Consider the following 24,504-nt stretch of genomic DNA (forward strand, 5'->3'; position numbering starts at 1 on the left):
ATCTGCATATTGAAGTATGCGGCAATTGTCATTCAATGATAGATGTAAATCATGAGTATAAATACTAAATAGCAAGGGACTTAGAACTGAGCCTTGTGGTAAACCTGTCCAGACAGTTCTTGCTTGACTGGGATTATTTAGAGCACGGAGGCTGATTTGTCTTTCCATTAGTAGACTGCATATAATCCGGATCATCTTTGCTGAGATATTCAGATTTTGCAACTTGTGCCTGAGTACTGAAAGACAAACGTTATCATATGCAGCTGAGATATCAAGGAATACTCCTACCACTGACTGTTTTTTAACAAATGAAGCCCTCACATCCATTACAAGTGTTCCTATGCTATCCAGTGTACTAAAACCCTTGCGGTATCCAAACTGGGATTTGGAGAGAAGTCCTTTACTTTCCACAAACCATTCTATCCTGTTTTTTATTAAGTGTTCTAATAGTTTCATAAGTGTGGATGATAGGGCAATAGGGCGATAATTTTCTGCATTATCTGGTTGTTTACCGGGTTTCAATATAGGGATAATAATTTGTATTTTCCAACTAGGAGGCAGTGTGCAAAATTTGTAAATGTAATTTAGTATGTCTAAAAAGTACCGTTTCAATGATGGATCAGCATTCTTAATGAATGAATAAGGAATCCCATCAACTCCCGGGGAGGAGTCACGTACACTAGAAAGAGTGATGTTTAATTCATCCATGGTAAATGTATCATCTAAAACACTGTCCTGAACGGTAAAATTATTAAGGCTGGTGAGTCATACGTCTTGAGCCGGTACTGATGCCAGTTTGTCAAATAATATTTCTACTGTTTCCTTTGACATTGCTGAGGGGCCTCGAGAAATACATGCCTTTCGGTACCTATTAATATTACGCCAAACAAGAGATGAAGGTGTGCGAGGTGTGAGACTGTCACAAAATTGTTTCCAACTATCTCGTTTCTTCTTATGGAACAAGCGTTTCGCTTTAGCAGATGTACATTTAAATTTGATGAACTTTTCTAATGTCATGTCAGTATTATAAGCATATTCTGTTTCGTTACGGGATTTTATCATTGCAGTGCACTCTTTGTCCCACCACGGAGGTGAAACTTTCTGTCGTTTAGGCTTTTTGAGAGGGGGATGCTTCGCTCGCACTGCTGTCAACAACTTCTATCATCTTTGAATATGCGACTAAAATGTTATTTCGATTTATTATAGGTAAAGAGTTGGTTTTATTTTCTGTCAACTCAGTATATAAATCCCAATTAGCTGCAGATATGTATTTCAATAGAGGTGGTAGATTTTTCTGTGAAAGTATCTTAGATGGTAAAGAGATGAGAATCGGGAAATGATCACTACTGTGAGACATTGGTAAGCACGACCAATGGAAAAGAGAGGCTAGATCTGGGGAGCATAATGAGACATCAACACAACTTTTGCGTTGACCTGGGTAGGTTCTACGAGTTGGTGAACCATCATTAAGAACACATAGGTTTAGTTCATCTACTACCTCTGATAATAGTGAACCAAAATGATCACAGGTTTCAGATCCCCATGAAAAGTGATGTCCATTAAAGTCACCTAGGGCCAGAATTGGTGGGGGTAAATTTTCTATTATACTTTTTAAATAGGGAATCAAACAAGATTGAGGATCAGCAACATAAATGGAAACTATGGAGATGTCTAAAACTCTCACAGCAACAATATTGATATCATCAGCATGAGGAGGTAGATTGATGAGAGAACTAGACTGTGAGTTCTCAACTAAGATGACAGATCCAGCATAACCATCCTGTCTGTCATCCCGATAACTGCAATATCCAGGAAAGTTAAAAACTGAACCTGGCCTTAGCCAAGATTCAGTTATATAGAATTGTGGGTTGGTATTTTTAGTAAGGTAAGAGAGTTCGTGTTTTTTGCTTCGTAGGCTTCTAGCATTCCATTGTAGGACTTTTAGATCCATTATGGTTTTTGATAAAAGCAAGAGATACAATTTGATCAGCAACGTGGTCTGGAATTGTTATATTATTTTCTGATATGAATGAAGTTAACATATTAAGTATTAGTTCTAAAGTCTTAAGGGGGTTTTCTTGTGGGGAGTCACTAGATGGAGAAGGAGGATTATATATATATATATATATATATATATATATATATATATATATATAACAATTTCTTCATGGGCATGACGGTCATACCCAGGTGTCTGGGCAGGGCGGGATTTGGGTTTTAGGAAAATAGTTTTTTTGTACGATGTTGTAGCGTTTTGATTTGATTTTCCTAATTTGTTTTGAGATGTAAATTTAGGTTGGTGATAGGATGTAGGAGGTTGACGATGAGACATTGAAGCTGTGACGTCTGCATATGAACGGGTAGCAGGTGGAATATGTTTAGATGCCTCATCATAGGAAATTGCTTGTTCAGCCATCATAGCTTTTATGTTTTTCTGTCTTAGATATTCAGTGCAAGTTCGGTTAGTTGCATAATGATGTCCAGAACAGTGAAGGCAAGAAGCTTCAGTTTCTGAAAAGTCACAGGAGGAACCTAGGTGGTTCTACCACATTTATAACATCTTGGCTTCGATCTACATTTATCTTTTGTGTGACCATATCGGCAACAACTATAGCACTGAACTATGGATATTGGTATAACTCTATAGGAAGAGAATTATAACAACAGAAAACATGTTTTGGTAAGGTTTGTCCATCAAATGTTAAAACTACTGTTTGAGTAGGTTTCCACTCAACTGATTCATCGGAAGTAACTTTTCTTGATAGTCTTCTTGTTTTAATAATTTGTCCACAACCAGTTGGGACTTTTATGTTTTCTATTATGTCTTCGTGAGTCCAATCTGTTGGAATGTCACGGACAAGATACCCTAGTGACATTATATGATGGAATAACTGCTGTATAGCCTTTTTGTATTAATAAACTGTTAGATAGGAATGCATTTGCGTCAGCAGCTGTTGTAAACTCTACCGATATTCTATTGCGGCCTACACGTTTAACACCATCTGGCAGAATATTAGCAATTTTATTTTGATATAAAAATTGTCCAAACTTAATAGGATGAATGGTAGTGCCTGATTGAGAGTCTGTCTCTATCCGTGATACGTAAACAAGATAGCGGGATTTATCGGCATGTGAGTATTTTACTCGTCCTACTACCTGTTTTGCCACTTTATTAGGAGTTGGATTTTCTGAAGTGGGGTCTAGGGTTCTTTTCCTAGTTGAAGTCTCGAAATCTTCTGATGGCACTGTTAAGACAGGTGAATAAACAAATAAGTCACCAGATGGGTCGGGGGGTTCATCAGGAGGCTCATTGCCATCCATGTTGTGTCTAAGTCGATTTACTATTTAAAATTAGTTTATACAAATAGTTTTACTACTAACTAATACTAACCACCACCAACACACATATACAGCACTAACACAATACACCAAAAAGATTTATAGTGTCGTACAAAAGACTTAATTTAATTTAAATTTAAATTCTCACTAACGCACGTGTACTCGTCAAACACTTCGCCTCCGAAAAAACAAAATCCACGATAGTGTCTAGTCATGACGATAGTAAATCAATACTACCATCGGTTTGCAATGAAGTTTTAGACAGAAATTGAAAAAAATTGACAAGAAACTCGGCTATTTCGTTATATATATATATCTATCTCTAAACTGTTACGTAACAAAAATAAGTTATATTTGATATTTATACTTTCTAGGCTAGGCTAGATAAAATATACCCATTCTTATTAATAGTATGTGAAAGTGCGCCAGTGTCTATTTGTAAACAGTTTACAGTTATATTACTGAATGAAAATCCATTGAAAAGTGAAATTTTACTTAGAGATAGGTTTAGAATATCACAAGGACAAACATTTTCGCATGCTATTTTCCATCTAAATAAACTAGAGAAAGTTGCGGTTAGTAGCTGGAATAAAAACATATAAAGTGAATATTTTTAAGCTACATGTCGAGAGATCAATAAATGAGTTAATTAGTACATGTCTCTGGAGCGATGTATAAAAATTGTATACTTGGGTTTAGAGACTAATATGTCCATTCATGTCCAGACTCGACCCTACAGTTAGAGGAAATTCCGGAGTGATTTACTTGGAATACAAATGTCTCTCTCTCGCAAATTGATTTATATTTATTTCCACCACTGTTTCGTTTTTAGTGCTTATTCGTTCTCGTAATATATAAGAATAATAGCGGTCCACAGTAATTAGGGTCATCATCATCATCATCATCGCAGCCCGGAAGACGTCCACTGCTGGACATAGGCCTCCCCCAAAGATCTCCACGACGATCGGTCCTGCGCTACCTTCCAGCGATCTTGACCAGATCGTCGGTCCGTCCTTGCTGGAGGCCTTATATAAAGATCGCCACTCGAGGACTTTACAGAGAGACATCTGTCCTACGATATGTGTATGCCATCAAAGACGCAATTCTTCGGGCTATATCGGTCACTAATGGTTCTTCTGCGGATCTCCTCATTTCTGATTCGATCATAGATAACTCCGAGCATAGCCCTCTCCATTTCGAGTGACTCTGAGCTTGTTGATGGGGCCCATAGTTAGCAACCACGTCTCTGTTCCGTAAGTCATCACTGGCAACACACATTGGTCGTAAACCTTCGTCTTGAGACACTGCGGAAATTTGGACGAAAAGATATATCGGAGATTCCCGAACGCTGCCCATCCGAGTTGGATTCGACGATTGACCTCTTTCTCGAAATTGGATCTACCTAGCTGGATAGATAAGTATACGTAGTGATCGACAATTTCGAGTGTAGAAATACCGATTTTTACGGGAGCAGGTTACATGGACTGTGTGTAATTTTCGTCTTGTCCAAATTCATTTTAAGACCTACTCCTTGTTCTACTGAGGTCTTCGAGCATTTTGCTAAGGTCTTCCAGGGTCTCAGCCATAACCACGATATCGTCGGCAAATCGAAGGTGATTGATGTACTCGCCGTTAATGTTAATGCCCAGCCCGCTCCAGTCGCGGTAAGTAGCTTTGGCGATATGACATCGCCTTGCCTGACACCTCGCTGCAGTTGGATAGGCTTTGAATTTTGGACGTGGAGGCGAACTGACATAGTGGCGTTTTCATACAAACATTTCAACGCTTCGATATATCGATAGTCAATTTGGCACCGCTGGAGAGACTGTAGCACAGCCCACGTCTCGATCGAATCAAAGGCTTTTTCATAGTCCACAAACGCCAAGCAAAGCATTGAGAAGTTCTATGGACAGTTATACACGACAACACGGGCACCTGTTAACAACACGGCGAAAGACCCTAGAGCCAAATTAACCCGACACTATACCGAAGATATCCCGAACGTCAGCCTGTACGAGATTGGTATGGCTCTTAAACAACTTAAAAACAACAAGGCGCCGGGCGATGCGTGGAGTTACTGCTGATTCTGAGGGCTGGATCTGTTCTACGAATCCTCCAGAAGCTATTCAACTCCGTCATCCACGAGGGCAAAACGCCTCAAGCGTGGCAAAGGGGTGTGGTGGTTCTGTTCTTCAAGAGAGGGAGACAAACGCTTCTGAAGAACAGACCCGTAACACTGCTGAGCCATGTTTATAAGTTGTTTTCGAGAGTCATCACGAATCGTCTCGCGCGCAGGTTTGACGACTTCCAGCCTCCCGAACAAGCCGGGTTCCGAAAAGGCTTCAGTACCATAGACCACATTCATACGCTGCGGCAGGTAATTCAGAAGACCGAAGAATACAACCTGCCACTTTGCTTGGCGAACTGTAATTAGGGTATTATTGTCATTATTATTAAATACCAGTATCGACCCGTGACTTCGTCTGCGCTTTTGATAAAACATAGCATGGGTCCGTCCTCTTTGTATAAAGATAACAAATAAACAAACAGAGAGACATTATAATATTAGTATATAAGTATGGATATCGTGTATGCAATAATGATATTTTTTATTTTATTATAATAAGCCTTGTAATCTACTAGATTTTTTGGAATCGGACCACTTACGAGCAAGACATGACGTAAGTATACCTATACAAAAGAAATACAGACGATTTGATAATGATTTCATATCGGATTTCATTAAACATGGATTGAAAAAATCACAGATATAGATAATGAGTAATTGATTGAAGGAAGTATATCAGAATTATATTGACTGTGTGTGTTTTTCAATAAAATATATTTTTGCTTACTGTTCTGTATACTTACTGTTATTTTTTTAACGCTTTTCATTAGGAAATGCATGCAGATACAAGTAAGTATGTGCATAAGATGGAGACATTATTAGTCAAGAAACAAACATTATGTTTTATAAACAAATAAGAGACCGCCGTGGCTTCGTACAGATGCATTACAAAGATTTAATTTCTCGACTTGTTCTATACTATAACACGCATATATTATAGATATAAACCTTCCTCTTCAATCACTCTATCTGAAAACTTGATTAAAATCCGTTGCGTAATTTATAAGACATAAACAAACAGAAGGCGGATATTTTATTTCATACTATATAAAGATGAAGTAAAATTGAATATGCACTGTTTAATAAAAAAAGTGAAAATATCTGCAAACATTTAGTTGCAAAAAAAACTTGGTACCACAGTTACATACGAAAAATATTTTGTTCTATGAAACGCAAGCGTGTCAACACTATTAACAGGCTTGTGTAATAGCACAGATAACATAAGTAATAGTGTTTATTAGTAGTCAACATAGAAATTTATTTTTAATTATTTTAATATATTAAATGAATAATATCCCATTATTCATTTAATATATTAAAGAAATACATTGTACGATAGGCATTCTCAAAATATTTTAACAAGTTTGCAACAAAATATGTATTGATTAACATGTTTTGTTTAACACATATTTTAGACCACTTAGTTTAGTGGAGTATGAGACATTTACTTACAAAATTATTTTTATACAGATTTTATATTACGTAATTCATAATTTACTATCAGGTGAGCCGTTGTTTTGTTATTGCATTCAGTTAAAAATTCGTTGGTGCAGTTGCCCTAAATCTGATATAATACATGTATAATATAAATTGTTATTTGGTAGAAACGCAGTGTTAATATTGTAATTAGATGTAGATAAGCAGAGAGGATTCAATCCTATAAAGTCAGTTTTGAGTTATTGATGTTTAAAGTCCATAATTGTAGATATATACTCATTAATGACGCAATATTCAGACTTTGACGTTTATTAACTAAATTAATCATATTTTATATCTATAAACTTCTATAAGTAATTATCTTTGTATATTATAAAATCATAACGGAATTCAATTATATATATTCCGATATAAAGAACATATATATAATATTATGTTTAAGTATAAACGATGTATTACACTTTGTTCTATTAATTTCAGCTACTTTCCAAATTTGAATGAAAGTTATAAAGTATTTTTAAGATGTATAGTACACGCGATGTCATAACGAAGACAATAAATGTTAAATACTCTCTTTTTATTTAAAATAAAACTGGTAACGATATAATTTTATTATGGTATTCATATACCATATATGTATATACTATAGGTCAGTATTATGAGTCATAGAAGTTACAAAAAGAATAACAAAATTACTCTATTTGACAAATAAAGAAAGAAATAGTAATTAAATTCATTATGGATCTACAGTAAATTGTGAACAATTTAAAACAATATAAATAATTAAAGAGAAACAAAATACTTATAAAATCAAATTCAAAGGATACAAAACTGATATTGTATAGGTACTGACTAGACCATTAGTTGATCATATTAGAACGGTTACTTGTCCATTTATATAGTGTAAACATAATTTTTATATATCCATGTTAGGTTTAATCCCCTTAGGTAATTTAATGATCGATTATTTTATTTCCTCACATACAATTAGTAGCAGTCTCAAGATTAATAATAATGCAGATTAGCTATGGTTTTGTATTATAGATATGGGTAGATAAAACGATTTGTCTGCTGTATTAATAATATAAAATGGTATACTTTATTTCTTTGTGTGTGTCATTATTTTAATAACTTATGATATATTTTTTTTAATCAAACATATGCAGCAAAATTTTTATCTTTGTTTCGTACAAATTTTGGCACAATTCTAATCTATATATGCTAACGTCGTTTATACAGATTTTCTTAAATTTGTTTATCATACAAATTTTGCCTCAATAAGTTTGTGACTTCTATATACACATAATTATTTTCTGTAGATTCATAACACGAAATAATTTGAGGTATGGCAATTATAGTAAGATATTTAAAAATTGAGTTGATTGAATACTTACTTACGTACTTATTACAAAATATTTAATATTTTGATGTATTTTGCTAATAATTCATTCGGATTAGAATCTTAATCGAATTAAGAATATCATGTATCTTAAATATAATTACACTATAAGAAGTTTGAGGCTACATTTAAGAAAACTCGTAGAAGCGACGCGAGGGTATGTAGAATTGAATAACTGTGCTACTGATAAACGTTATCTTTATAATCGCTTTCGAAGCCTATTTCTCATACGCTCAACTATAAATATGATTAAATAATAAGCATTGGATGTTATTCAGACATTGATACATTCATTAGTTGCAAGCAACACCAACAAAATGCGTGTGCTCTTCCTTGTGGCTTTGACCGTTGCTGCGGTGTCAGGTATGTACGCAAATTTATAAAAAAAACTTAAGATAAAATACTTTTTCCATCTTTAAAAAAATAATGTCTTTGGAAACATAACAGGAATATCGAAATTAATTGTATTACATGTAATGTACACATTCAATACATTTGAATCATATTTGTAGCTGGATGATAATTATTTTGCAATATCTAATATAATATCAATTCATGTACTTAACTGTGGATAGTAATATTGAATACTCAGATTGAATCTCACAGACCGTGATGATCTGATTAAGCTGTAAGCGAACGCTTACGGTAAGCTCCTTTTAAGCGTTAGTAATTTTGCCACTCATTGTAGTTAAGTGAATGAGCGCAATATCGCCTTTTACATTTTATCATTTAAAAAATTTAAATTGATAATCAATAACAAATTTATGCTCAATGAAAATTTATTTATTTAAATTAGAAATCCAATGATTTTTCAAATTTACACAAAAGTTTTTTTTCGAGTAGGTTTTTCTATACTTCTAGGATAGAATATATTTGGTACCGTATAACATAGTCTATATAATATAATAAATTCACTGCTGAATTGTGAAGTTTACATATATATATATACACATCTCCACAAAAATATATGTATGTAAACGATTAAGCATATGTACATAATATATAATAAGATAGATAAATATATAGGTATATATTATGTTTAATATGTGTTACGTACTGAAAACAAAATATTTATGCCAGATTCATCAACAACAATATGATTATTGTTTTCAGCTGTACCCAGAAACCCGCAGAGAATTGTGGGTGGGGAAGTCACCAGTATTGATCAATGGCCTGAGATGGTTGCATTGCTCTTCTCATGGACTGGATCCACATGGTCCCAGTCTTGCGGCGGTTCAATCATTAACAACAGATCTGTCCTCTCTGCTGCTCATTGCTTTGTGTAAGTAAAACTAAATCTAGATAATAAATAAAAAGCAAGTAAACCGAAGGAGTAGAGAAAGAAAATAGTAGGATAAATAAAAATGGTTCCTAGATGCCATAACAATACTTATGCATAGTAGGGATAGAATTTACCGACACTCGAGTTCAAATTAGTATTTTGAAATGTAGTTAGTGCATAACCTTTTATCCCAAAACTTTATTAATAATTTGACAACCTATAATACGAATACATTCTATAACTTAAAACGACGAAATAAACATAGATGATTTAGTTCAGTTTTCATATTTCTCTTATTACAGACTGACTCTTAATGCAATTACTTTACAATAAATTGAAATGACATAAAAGCATATAAAATCAAATAGAAATTAGAATCTAATAATTTATATCACATATTGTCGACAAGCATACGGCTTATCGTAATGTTACTGTAGCCTATGTAATGGATGTCAATAAACTTTCGATAATTACACAATCGGACAAATACCATTGACTATATCAATATTATCTAATCAATATGAAGTCTATTGAGCTGAAACTTAAGAAAGTTAAGACAGGTATAAACTGCTGCAAGTTGAAACTGATTTCAGATAGTGCAGCAAAACACAAATTTAGTAAGTAATATCTAGAAGTATTGTTTATGAAAGCTTTCTTTAATTTTAGAGTTACTTTTCTCGCATGAGGTTTTTAAAGAAGGGTATATTCAGGCAACGAGCACGTTCCACCCTTGGTTTTCCAGGTGTCCATAGACAACCGTATACCATCAGATGGGCCGTATGCTTTTTTGCCAAAGTCATAGTATAAAAAAAGCGTAGTAAAAATATCCTAGTATAAATAATAAAACTCAACCTATTTTTTTTCTCGAATTACTGTAAATAATATAAATCATAATATTACAAACCCATTCCATCCTCATCTACATGTTAAACATAATTTACAGATATAATCCTAAATATTCTGTATACTGGCAGTGCTGTAGTCAATATATTTTCAATAATTCCATAATGTATCTATTAATATACTCGATGATGTTGGATTAATATAAATTCTATACAGCTAAACCTATTGCAAGTTAATAATCTATTGCAAGTTGTAGTTAACTGTAGACAGGCAGTGCAGCTTCCTTAATTATAGAATCACGTTAAGATAAATAATTTTTGAGTTTATTTTAAATCGGTTGGGTGTAGTGGGAAACAAATGTAAATATATAATTTAAAATAGTTTGATATAAAAAGTTTGTGAAATCTTTACCTCATTTAGAAATTTAGTGGCTCACCTTTAAGCGCCAGAATAGACAGATCTACGTAAAATATAGCTAAGAAGAATGTTAGCATCATGACAGCTTTCGATCAAATAAAACCGCATCATAAACAATAATAAATATTTATACATTTCTAGCGGCGACTCACCAAATAATTGGCGTGTTCGTGCTGGATCCACGAATGCTCACAGCGGTGGCATCGTCCACGAACTTGGACAAATCATCATCCACTCAGGCTACAGTTCCTCTACTTTGGATAACGATGTCGCAATTCTGCGTGTTTCTTCAAACTTCGTTTATAGTAACGTAATCAGCGCTGGCAGTATCGCTGGTACTAACTACAATCTCGCTGACAACCAAGTGGTCTACGCCACTGGATGGGGTAGAACTTCCGTAAGTATTTATTTTTTAACTTTGGATATTATATAGAGGTATATAGTTCTGATATCTATGTAAATATTAAGAGATACTGTACTGTACACATTATATAAACAGGATATTTACCATGAAAATAAAGGCCGATATTTCGACGCTGTTACAAATCCTTTCTCCTTCTAATTATGTCCTTATTGATGGCTATAATATTGTCATGATTAATATCCCATTTATAAAATGTGTACAATTGTAAACAATTACGGAAAAAGTTCAAACAAAGTACAGTATTTTTGTTCTGTAGTTGCAACTGGTTCATATTTACCTATTGTGAGCTTACTAGTAGAGTAAACTAATGTACTTTAGTACTATTGGAAATAGAAGCCGAAGATATTCGTTGATTTGATAGAAAATAAATATTCCCATCAACGTAGCATAAAGTTTTTTAGCAATTTGAAACTTTTAGTCTTCAAGAGTGGTAACAAACACAGACAGCCTCTCGTTTGTTATATTACGCGTATCTTGTTCTATAGCAAAAATAGCTATAAATATTTTATTATTTATGTTATAATATTTTATTTTATTAGTATTACAATTTTACTGATAAACTAATTTGTTAATTATTTCAGCCTAGTGGACCACTATCAGAGCAATTACGCCAAGTGCAGATCTGGTCCATTAACCTAGCCACCTGCAGAAGCCGTTATGCTGAGCTTGGTGCTATTGTGACTGATAACATGTTGTGCTCCGGCTGGTTGGACGTTGGCGGTCGCGACCAGTGCCAGGGTGACTCTGGCGGTCCCCTCTTCCACAACGGTGTCATCGTCGGTGTTTGCTCTTGGGGATACTCATGCGCTACTGCTCGCTACCCTGGCGTCAATGCTCGCGTTTCCAGTTACACAACCTGGATACAGGCTAACGCCTAAACCAGTTATAAGTAGTAAATTATATAATATTGTATTATGAGCTTAGAACCTTTTTAAATTGTTGTTTTTTTTAATAAAATTTATACACAAGTATATTAAAGTACCTTATAGACTTCATGTTACCTGTATCTATGTGCCCATTGCGTTCTAAATCTGTAAATTTTCAATAAGACTTGTAATTCTGGTATATCATAATTATAAATTATATAAAATATATTTTTTTCTTTCTACTTCTACCTATACTAATATACCTCTAATGACAGGTACATATTAGCATATGTAGAGGGGTGCTGACGACTCTCCATCTGATTGCCCTATATGAAACGACTGGTTAAGTGGTGATATGACATCATTATTATTATTTATTCATAATTAAGTAGTGAAATTGTCTTCGTGTACATTTTATGACATATTTTTACCCGACGGCGACTAAAGTCCAATGTGCATTTAAGTGCAGTACAAATCTGCAATATCAGAATAATATCTTACTATACTTAATAAAATTATATAATAAATTACCTGACAGAATAAAATAGGAGAATAAGTACACTAGACGTGTTAGCGTATAAAACCAATTCCTGATAATTAAAGTATTATTGATGTATATTTTCTAGAAAGTATTGAATAAGAATATTACAAATATATCAATAGGTTTGCCTCTCTTTCATATTGGTATATCCAATAATACTATAAAAATAGTGTCTATGTGTTTATTAAAGTGTTTTAAACTAGTACAATGTAATTAATTAAATAAATAATTAGTTTATACCTATGTATGACATGTTACTCCTCCTAAATAGTTGGACTTTCAACTATTATAACTGACTATTTCAACTATTCTGACTATACTTTCAGAATGTATAAAACGAGAAGAAAACTATAATTTACAAAAAAAAGGCTGAAACAATTATTGACTAGACTAGATGTAGAGTAGAAGCTAAGCAGATGCTACAGAGACTTAAATTTCAACTTTAATTTAGTCGTAACGAACCGACAGACGTTCTGACGCTTTTGGCTATTAATAAATTAGTATGGAATAAGTCCTCTACGAAATAGCTACGCTTTTTAACAGAATCCATGTGAGTATTGTTTATTTATTGTATATGCCATTATAAATAAATAAATACATTTTATTTGTATCTGTTGTTTTTGTTATAAAACTGTAGGTACTTTTCGAAGCAGGTCTGGTCAGCTACTACCGAATTTTATAAGTACCTGTCTACATAATCTGTAATTTCATTGCAAACCGAAAAGTGGATTGCAAAGCAAGCTACTGCCAGAATTGGGTTTATCAGAGATATTTTATTTATGTTCCCTGAGGAATGTTGACATGCAGTGACTAGTAGTAGCTAGAATACATACATATTATACTTTTAATGATGATGATAGTGAATGAATGAATGAAACTCTTTATTGTTCCTCACACAGAAAATACAATTATGTATAAAATGATAAAAAAAAAATATATATATATAATACAATAAACAAGACAAAGAGGTAACAATAATTCCTAAGGCGTGAAATATTCGTATATACTCATAAATAATATATAAATCTAAAAATAAAAAAAGAAACCAAACTCAATTATAATTTAGATAAATATTATCTGGGGCAATATGGAATTAAAATACATTGATTATAAAAATAATCATCAAATCCACTTTCCGAGAAGATACTTATCAAGTAACATTCACACATAAAAAATTCTTCTGGCAGTCGTTATAAAAGTAGCCTCAGCATTTTTTTTAAACATATTCGTAATTATACGACTGTATAAAGATTGGTGTGAGGTAAGGAACTAAAGAAATGAAGCAAAATTTGCGTAATTAATATTTAAAGGAACGGAGACCACAGAATAGGCGCATTCTAATTTTAATGACTGATGAATGATTTCAATTCTATCCTACTTTGATATCGTGGATGATCTTGAATAGAAAACTGAATATGGATTCGATTAATTCACTTAATGACTAAGCAATATAGTCGTAAGTATTCAATTAAACAGTACAGAAAGTAGTGTAATGTATGAAACTCTTTGTTATTACACGGAAAATATAGTTAGGTAGTCAATAATGTATAAAAAGATAAAAACATTTAATTACAATGAGTAAGAAGAAATAACAATGAACAAAATATAAAAATGAGCGGAACGTCATATTTCAAAAGTCGATCTATCGCAATTGGTTACAAGTGTAAACTGGCAGGTAAATTTAGACTGGAAGAAAAAATTGCGCAAAATTAACATTCCAACTTGGTTAAGAACCAGTTTGAATGTTGATTTTACGCTATTTTATACTAATTCTGAATATGCTAGTAAATTTTTATCCATCCATAAATTAGAATTGGTATACAATTGAATAATTACACGTTTTTTAAAAAACATTTTTAAATGTTTTGTATAATATTGTACTAACGTTATAGAATAAATACCAGGTGTTGTTACTATCGCGTACATATACACATATTTAACAGTATACTATTATAATTGTCTATGAGTATTAAACGATACAATGAAACGCTAAAACAAAAGAACTCGTTCGCTTAAAAAAAATACTCTCGATTAGCATTTCTATTAAAATATCGATAGATATAGCTACATAGCTAATCATGCAGAAAAACAACCACAGTAAAATGCCTGCGCCGGGCAGTGCAGGAAATGGGTATTTCTCATTACAGAATCGAAACGTTTAAGGCATACTGTGCAATAGACAAGTTGAAAAAAACTTAAACCATACGATAATGTATATATTTGCTTATAAACAAACTATAATAGTAACATTTTTATTGCAAACATATAATTGTAATGCGTAGATTATAAAAATGCAAGTGAACTGAGTCGTTAGCATATGTAGATTAGAACCAATGTGCTACTGATAAACGTTATCTTTATAATCGCTTTCGAAGCCTATTTCTCATATGCTCGACTATAAATATGATTAAATAATAAGCATTGGATGTTATTCAGACATTGATACATTCATTAGTTGCAAGCAACACCAACAAAATGCGTGTGCTCTTCCTTGTGGCTTTGACCGTTGCTGCGGTGTCAGGTATGTGCCACATTTATGCAAAAAATAAGAATTTGTTTCACAAAAAATGATTTTTCTATATAGACATAATTATTTTCTCTGGATTTATAATATTGAAAGTGAGATATGACAATTACATTAAAATATTTTAAAGTTGAGTCGATTGAAATCTACTTACTACAAACGATATTTAATATCTTTCCGATATATGAAGGCTTAAACGTCAGGGATAACCTTCAGATGGAATTATTAGTATTAGGGTGTAGGTTTTCACCATAAAATCTACAATTTTATAACAATGTCAGGTTCAGTTGGTGGACTCTGGATACGATCATAGTGAATACGCTTGGAATGATCTGACTTCATGCTCATGCTATCATCGTCCACTGCTATCGTCTATCTATATACATTCTAACGTATCGTCCACTAGCGTATGCCATTACATCATCATTACATAGTACAGTCGCTGTCGCTGTCGCTGTCGCTGTCTATCCCTGTGTGCATAAATCTTTAAAACCATGCAACAGAATTTGAAGCGGGTTTTTTAATAGATAGAGTGATTCAAGAGGAAGGTATATATACAAGTAAACCCGTGCGAAGCCAGGGCAGGTAGCTAGTCAATTAATAAAGAACCGTCGACGACAGGAAGAGGGACAGGATTGTTAGTAATCTTATTGCTACCATTACGTAATGTACAATGACAGGTTTCCCTTTACTTGGTCTCCCCTGTAAATTATGGGTTACTAGCCTGACTTCATATTTAATATTCTTCCATTGATTGTGCTAGCCGTTACTGCAGTAGGTTGCGTCATTCGATTAATTACATTCCATAAAAATATATCAAAAGTTATATCAGTACAACTATTATAATCTATCATTGCATGTATACAGATACTCACATCATAAGATTATTTTTTACATACACAGTTTGTAAAGATTAGTTTTAAATGTTACTATTTAATAGATTTTGACGACAACACGACGACATTTGCTCAATTTTCAAGTAGATGCAGGCTTAGAAGTCTCCAAGTACTTGAAAATTTGGCTTACACTTATTATTATAGGTTATTTATAGTATATAACATTATATAATATTTATGTATGAATGAAAATCTGTGATATTGTGAATTAAAAATAAGTGTATATCACCTAACAAGTTATTAACACAGCGGTCTCAAATGTGCCGTAATGTATTATCGGTTCGGAAAAGTATATAAAGTATATAGATATATACATATGAAAGGTCAAGCCCTAAATATTAAAGCTGCACAGTTAAAAATCGAACTATATGCAGTGAATGTTATTTCTATAAACTAAGTAAAATGATAGAAGTAAGATCAGTAGTCGAGTATATGAAATTCGGGTATGCAACGAAACAAATGAGTACCTAAACTAGACGAATAAGAATAGTAGTTTAGACATTATAAAAAAAATCTGAGAAATCACTTCAAAATCTATTTATACACGACTAATATATACGCGATAATTATTGTCTAATCTATATAAGATTAGATAAGGATTACGCTGTGTAACACATTTAGAACTTAAATAATTTTTACGTCAGACTTATCAATGTAAATGTGATTATTGTATTCAGCTGTACCCAGAAACCCGCAGAGAATTGTGGGTGGGGAAGTCACCAGTATTGATCAATGGCCTGAGATGGTTGCATTGCTCTTCTCATGGACTGGATCCACATGGTCCCAGTCTTGCGGTGGTTCAATCATTAACAACAGATCTGTCCTCTCTGCTGCTCATTGCTTTGTGTAAGTAAAACTATATAAGAAGATATATAAATAAGGAGTTCAAAAGAATTATTATCCTAAAGACTGTTAGGACAAAAAACAACCAGTTACCACTAGTAACAGTATCTACCGGTTCCCGCAGGACGTGATAAAAATATTATTATAAAACAAAGTCAATATCTTATCTTATCATTATCCTTAAAGCGATTATTTTTCATCTATAATATTAAAGACACAAGCAACGTCTCTGATGCAGATCATTTTACGTTGAATTTTTATAATAGTATTAGTATAATAATATTCTTACAGCCCGTCAATGCAATTACGTGACAATGAAATAGAAAATCTATAAAATCATATAATATTAAAATGCTATACAATACTATGTTTTTCAACTCCAATAGTTCATAGTGGAGAATAAGTATAGGACTCATTGCATCTAAAGTCGTGCACCTAATTATTTGCGTGTCCATTCGGTCAGTAGTGGCTCTCAGTAGTGCCTGTCAGTGCAATATATTTTCAATAATTCCGTAATGTATCTATTAATATACTCGATGATGTTGGATTAATATAAGTTCTATACAGCGAAACCGCTGTATAGAACTTAAAATACAGCTTAACTGTAGACAGGCAGTGCAGCTTCCTTAATTATAGAATCACGTTAAGATATGTAATTTTTGAGTTTATTTTAAATCGGTTGGGTATAGTGGGAAACAAATGTAAGTATATAATTTAAAATAGTTTGATATAAAAAGTTTGGGAAACCTTTACCTCATTTAGAAATTTTGTGGCTCGCCTTTAAGCGCCAGAATAGACAGATCTACGTAAAATATAGCTAAGAAGAATGTTAGCATCATGACAGCTTTCGATCAAATAAAACCGCATCATAAACAATAATAAATATTTATACATTTCTAGCGGCGACTCACCAAACAATTGGCGTGTTCGTGCTGGATCCACGAATGCTCACAGCGGTGGCATCGTCCACGATCTTGGACAAATCATCATCCACTCAGGCTACAGTTCCTCTACTTTGGATAACGATGTCGCAATTCTGCGTGTTTCTTCAAACTTCGTTTATAGTAACGTAATCAGCGCTGGCAGTATCGCTGGTACTAACTACAATCTCGCTGACAACCAAGTGGTCTACGCCACTGGATGGGGTAGAACTTCCGTAAGTACTTATTTTTTAACTTTGGATATTATATAGAGGTATATAGTTCTGATATCTATGTAAATATTAAGAGATACTGTACTGTACACATTATATAAACAGGATATTTACCATAATAATATTATTTAAAGGCCGATATTTCGACGCTGTTACTAATCATTTCTCCTTCTTATTATGTCCTTATTTACTATTACTATATTTACTGGTATTTATAACATTACTAATGAAGTAAAGTAACAGTCCTTAGTACTATTGGGAATCGAGCAAATGACCAATGATAATCGTTCTCTAACAGCGAAGAGATTATTAGTGATAAGGGTTTGTGGCCTTATCAAGTCAACATCCCTGCGGTTCCCCCTGGAAACTGTCGTGGTTAATTCTTGGTGAACATCTTACAGTGGACTGACTGAACTGAGTTCATTTTTCTATCACCATTTTCCACCCGCCAGCTTATATCGACGTACGATATCTTTAATTTATAAAGAACAAATGTAAAGAAGAATATATTATGGTTATATGTACTACTTTAGATTTACTTATAATTTTATTGATATTTTAATATTTCAGCCCGGTGGACCACTATCTGAGCAATTGCGTCAAGTGCAGATCTGGTCCATTAACCTAGCCACCTGCAGAAGCCGTTATGCTGAACTTGGACTCACTGTGACTGATAACATGTTGTGCTCTGGCTGGTTGGACGTTGGCGGTCGCGACCAGTGCCAGGGTGACTCTGGCGGTCCCCTCTTCCACAACGGGGTCATCGTCGGTGTTTGCTCTTGGGGATACTCATGCGCTACTGCTCGCTACCCTGGCGTCAATGCTCGCGTTTCCAGTTATACTACCTGGATACAGGCTAACGCTTAAACCATGTATAGATACTTACTTATATGATATTAAATTATGAGTTTCAACTTTTTTCAATTAGTTTCATTTTATAAAATTTACGTATTATAACAAAAGCTGGTATGCAAAGTCTTACATTATCAGCATCAATGTGTATTAACTCACTGCATTCTAAATCTACTAACTTGTATTTCATTTTCAGTCACTCTAACGTGACATATCTAATTTAGAGAGATCATAAATTTATTTTTGTAGTGTCAGTAGGTACCAATATGTATATAATCATTTCTAATAATTTAACAAGAACATTATTATTCAAATTGATGAACTAATTAATACCCAGCGCAAAGCTATCATAGAGGAAAATGCGACACGCCCTGTAAATTGATTATACTGTATTTACTATACTTTACTTCTACTCTAGTATTTTAAAAAAATTGGTCTGAAATGTGGTACTAATTTTTGGTCAGGTTATGTTAATTTTATAAATCCAGTTACAAAGGCATTTTTTTGTGGATGATAATGAAATGATGCCCCCGCCTGCGCTAACGGTTTACGTTAGCACCAGTGGAGGATGATAAGATGAATATGAGGTCAGGTCAGTTAGCCCATCATGACAAATTCACTAGGAATTTGTCACGATGGTTTCCAGGGGGAATCGCGTGGAGGATCTAGCAATGTACCGTACATTGCTAGCAATCGGAATTACTAGTTCCCATTACCTACAACCCCTTCCCCCCTTACCCAGGGGTTGTTGCCCCCAGAGTTGATGTGGAGTGTAATTGCTAGTAATAAGTTTGCAAAGTTTTATCGCAATGTAATCAACGATGTGGCGGTGTGTAAAATACAAAGAATCAGATATTTATGTACATAAGTACATTATATGAACTTCAAAATAATAAATAACTACACTATTAGTTAATAGTGTAGTCAAACGTAGTAAAAATTTGTATATATTATTTAATTTATACACCCGTAATATTAGTGAAATATATTTTTTATAAGTACTCACTCTCCGCACTGAAACACAACTTGCAATCATCTAATATTAGAAACATAGTATACAATGATACTTAACAAAATTAATTAATAATATCGGTTATTCATTACTAAATTCAATAAACATATATAACTATATAATAAAACTTGGCAGAAATAGGTGAATAATTAATTGTAGGTTCTATATATTGTTACTTTATACAAGAAAATCATACAAAAATATAAATTTATTCCCTTTTTGCTATACTGGAATGCTAAAGAAGCTGATAGCCCACTTAATTGTAAATGTTAAATATCGTCTATATACTTGAACGGTACCACACATCTTGTCATGATGGCCGTCGTAAAATATGAGTTGAGTTTCCCTAGGACTAAGATGTTAAGTATCCGTTCCTTCTAATTTCACTGCCTCAATTCTTCTACCAAAATCCACCCTAAAAGCAAATATAATAATAACAACCTTAGGACAATTCACAAAGCGCTATCTAGACCCAAGTTAAGCTTGTGTTACGGGTATTAGATGACTCGTACAAATACATAGATTTTCTTTTTCATAAATGCCTTGTCATGTCCTTTGTCAGGGCCTAAAATATCTGTGTGTCAAATTTCAATTAAATCGGTTGAGTAGTTTTGGTGTGAAAGCGAGACAGACAGACAGAGTTACTTTCGCATTTATAATATTAGTAAGGATGTGATGCGTAAGTTGGGCAAAAGTGTAGTAGTAGAGCCGAATTTCGAGTGCTGCAAAATATTTCGTAAAATTGTCAACTGAATTTAAGCAAATATTGTCAAAATTTGCAAATGTACTTTAATTTAGTAAATGATCGTACCCATAGTAATTTATTATCGGATATATATAGTCGAGCAGATATTATCAACATTGTAATTAGGACACGACATAGATATAAGGCGTAACAGTTAAAATTTATTACGTGCATCAGTTAGATAAATTATTATGGTGAATCCCCGAACCTTCTCGTGAGATATATATATATTACACTATACAATAATATTGTTATAATGCGTCTTGATAAATATCATATTAAGAAGAGAATAAGGAACTGGATGGATCTCTTGCTTCTATAGAAACCTGAAATTTTGCACGTGTCTATTACAACATCAGAGATATTTCGACCCTATAGGGTAAGATAAGAGTCAAATTTAGCATAGATTTATGTCATCTTTAAAATAAATTATACTAATCAATATTATACTCTTATACTTTTATTTTTTGTATTTACTTTCTGTAATATATTTTAACTCGTGTGTAACACTGGCGTACTCGTCGTCTTCGATATCCGTTCAGCCGTTTAGTCGTGTGAAGGTAATAAGACAGACAGACTCTTGAATTTATAATAGATATTAGTATGAGTGTTTTACTAGAAGTGTAACAGTAAGTATAAGTAAGGTTATTTTTTTAATTGTACCGTTTAAGAAGTTAATATTGCCGTTTAAGATGAAAGCTTCTAAGAAAGTAAGTATATTTTATGTTAAATATATGTAAATGAGTATTCAATATGGAAGTACAAACTTGCAGAAATTTTTAAAAGGCTACCTTTTAAAAATAATATTTGATGCATATGTACATTCTGCACGAACATCGATTAATGATTAATTAATTAATTATGTTTATTGATGACCTCGAGTCAGATCGGGTCGATAGTATCATAATTAAATCATGGCATATTATAGGAATTAATTATGTACAAATAATTTCTATACTATATGCAACATTTCATGACAATTAGTTGAGTGTTAAGACGCTAAGAGGTGTTTACAATCTACTAAACTTAGAGACAAGTTTACTTTTAGATTTTTATATAACTCTTCTTTCTCCCATTTATATACTACGGCTAGGTCTAATTAAACTCTACATTAAAATTATCAAAATGTAGTTTATATAATTTTAATACTATTACAGATAAACAGACAGACTTACTGTCGAGTTCATAATATTAGTACGTAATTAAGGATGACGACTGCGTGATAATACTATTCAAAGACGCACCAAAATATATTTTTTGGCAGTAAATACTTATATACATCACTTTTTATCAAGAGGTTACATGTTGTTTTGATAAAATCCTATTATCGTTACACTACAGTTGGATAAATAATATTTTGTGATTGTAGTAGATAATTATTAATATAATAAGGCTACATAGCGTATATTCAACTAATTTAATGGTAGTATAAAGTGAAACCAGAAGTAGGACACGTGCGAAGTTGCAATACAAAATGCGTGTAATATTGGTGCTATGTGCTATAGGTGTTGCTGGGGTCTACGGTAAATAATTTATATCTGTCAAATTATTTCAGTATTATTGATTATAATAATTACATTCCACTAAAACTGAGACTCAATAATAATTTATTCGAATAAATTTATTCTCTTATGAAAAAGATTTTTAAGGAATATATGAATTTTACTGTTCTCGGTTCAGAGTGTCGTTTAGTTATAAACAATATGTATAATGACTTAACCAGAATTTTAATACCATGTGACCTGTGTATTAACGAATTTATTCATTATCGGTAGAGTCTCTTACGAAATGATAATTGTTTGCTACATTTTTATGTAAATTAAATACAAACAAGATGTCTCTGATGGACGGTAAGTAGCAACCGTCGTTTCTATACACGGGCAGCAAGGACATCACGTAACTATTTAATTCCCGTAGCTTATGCGTTGCTATTTCGCAGGACTAAGATATCCTGCTTCCGTTTACTGCAATTACATTGTCTTATCCTCAGTCTATAATTGAAATACTGGTGAGTGAATTAGACGAAAGTACCTCTACCTACGCAGAAGACTTTGTATAAATTTACCTGGGTAAAATATAATAACTTGTTACATACCAACCTTTAATTTTACCTTTTTAATACCAAATAGCACAGTACCTACTTCGTATTAATTGACACGCAATAGTCTACAATTGAATTGAACAATTAAATGCAAAATGATAATTTAAGTTCTACTAGTAATTTCTAGCGATTTCAAATTAAAATTAAAATTCAAAATATCTTTATTTATATAGGTCTATTACAGACTCTAATGATATGTCAAATCTACCGTCAGTTCGGAATGATTTCGAGATGAGAAGAACTGACAAGAAACTCAGCTCGTATTCTTTTCAAATTAATATTATACATATTTACAACAATACAAATTAATTTTTAAATTCAAACTTGGGAGAATAGAGTGACCACCAGCATATGCTATTTCAAAAGCAAATAGTCTAATCAGTGTATGCTACCCAAACAGACCAGTCCCCCTTTCAAGCAGCACCCGTTCGCGAGTATGAACTATTTCCGTTTCTAAATAGACATCAGTGCAGATAATTATTTTCTTCTCCTAGCCGTGCCAAAAGCCTCGCAGAGAATATCGGGTGGTACGCTTACTAACATCACTCAGTACCCTTCAGTAGCATCCCTCTTATATTCGTGGAATGGCGTTACATATACCCAAGCGTGTGCAGGAGTGATTATTAACCAAACATCTATATTATCTGCTGCTCATTGTTTTTAGTAAGTATTTTTATACTAATAATATGTAATATTTATTATCTTATCTGTGCTAATAATAAGAACCCAGGACAACTAACACAGTTCTATATAGTCCCGAGCTAACCAGAGTCTGGGTCATGGGGTACTAGACAACTGATAGATATACATTTTTTCTGTAAATACATCCATAAAATTAACGGCCTTGGTGGCCTTGCGGTTTAGTTGACCGCCTTACTTCCGAAGGTCGCGAGTTCGATTCCTCGCACGATATAAACATTTGAATTCATGAGTACCATTGTATGTGTCGGTCTGGGTGTTTTCTATGTATAATGTGTATGTATTTAGGGAAAAAAAAATCTATGTATTTCTTTTAAGTATTTAGTACCCATAACACAACCTTTAGTTAGCTTAACTTGGGGCTAGATGGTGCTGTGGGAATTGTCCTAAGATTACTATTAATTATAATTATTAAAATATATAAAAAATACTCATACCCAAATCATTTGTGATCTTTAAATCTTTAAAACAGCATACAAAGTTCGCGATCACATATATATAACAAATATATGAAAAGATCAATATCAATATTCAGATTTCCACTTTGTTTTTTATCATGACTACTATTATGAAACTTAATAAATAGTAGGTTATAACAAGTATTGAATAAATGAGCAATAATCTTCAATTTCTAAGGAGTTTGTTTGACAAACAGTTATTCATATGTATACTGTCACTGAATTTCCTATCATACATACGCAAAAACTATAGTTAAGTATTAATACAAGCTCATTCCGTCATTTCGTAACTGAATATGAGTAAGAAATAATAACTTAATGAATTAATGAATAAAAAAATCTTTATTGTAAGAATAATTAATCATAATTAATTGATGTAGTTGAAAAAATCAATTACATCAATTAATATGTATACAAATATAAAAACATATAATTACAACAAGACACAGAGTTAACAATGGGCGGCCTTATCGTTAAATAACAATATCTTCTAAGCAACCTTAGGATGGAGAGTAGAGTGACTGACAGTCCTGACTGCGTCAGGT

At 32.8% G+C, this 24,504-nt stretch overlaps 3 protein-coding genes across 6 annotated transcripts in view; 2 read left to right on the plus strand and 1 right to left on the minus strand.

Annotated features, from left to right (window-relative positions):
• The window catches only part of LOC131846030 (trypsin CFT-1-like), an 86,870-nt gene extending 74,723 nt beyond the window's left edge, over positions 1–12,147 (plus strand). Inside the window, exons 1-4 of one of the 2 annotated variants that reach the window (XM_059195241.1) lie at positions 8,595–8,666; positions 9,417–9,585; positions 10,987–11,242; positions 11,851–12,147. In XM_059195241.1, coding sequence (XP_059051224.1) covers positions 8,621–8,666; positions 9,417–9,585; positions 10,987–11,242; positions 11,851–12,147 — 768 coding nt within the window. In that variant the 5' untranslated portion in view covers positions 8,595–8,620. Of the gene's footprint in view, positions 1–8,594; positions 8,667–9,416; positions 9,586–10,986; positions 11,243–11,850 lie in introns of those variants that run through there. The other variant, XM_059195242.1, reaches the window with a different exon arrangement.
• LOC131846023 (solute carrier family 12 member 6) overlaps positions 1–24,504 on the minus strand; it is a 334,208-nt gene that overhangs the window by 103,742 nt on the left and 205,962 nt on the right. The window lies entirely within an intron of this gene.
• On the plus strand, positions 15,129–18,959 carry LOC131846029 (trypsin CFT-1-like). Its single transcript, XM_059195239.1, has 4 exons — positions 15,129–15,197; positions 16,774–16,942; positions 17,840–18,095; positions 18,663–18,959. The coding sequence occupies exons 1-4, from the start codon at positions 15,152–15,154 to the stop codon at positions 18,957–18,959; spliced, it is 768 nt and encodes a 255-aa protein (XP_059051222.1). The 5' UTR covers positions 15,129–15,151.

The sequence above is a fragment of the Achroia grisella genome, unplaced genomic scaffold (assembly GCF_030625045.1).
Source record: "Achroia grisella isolate CSIRO2021 unplaced genomic scaffold, CSIRO_AGI_Agris_v1 utg487, whole genome shotgun sequence".
Taxonomy (NCBI): Eukaryota; Metazoa; Arthropoda; class Insecta; order Lepidoptera; family Pyralidae; genus Achroia; species Achroia grisella.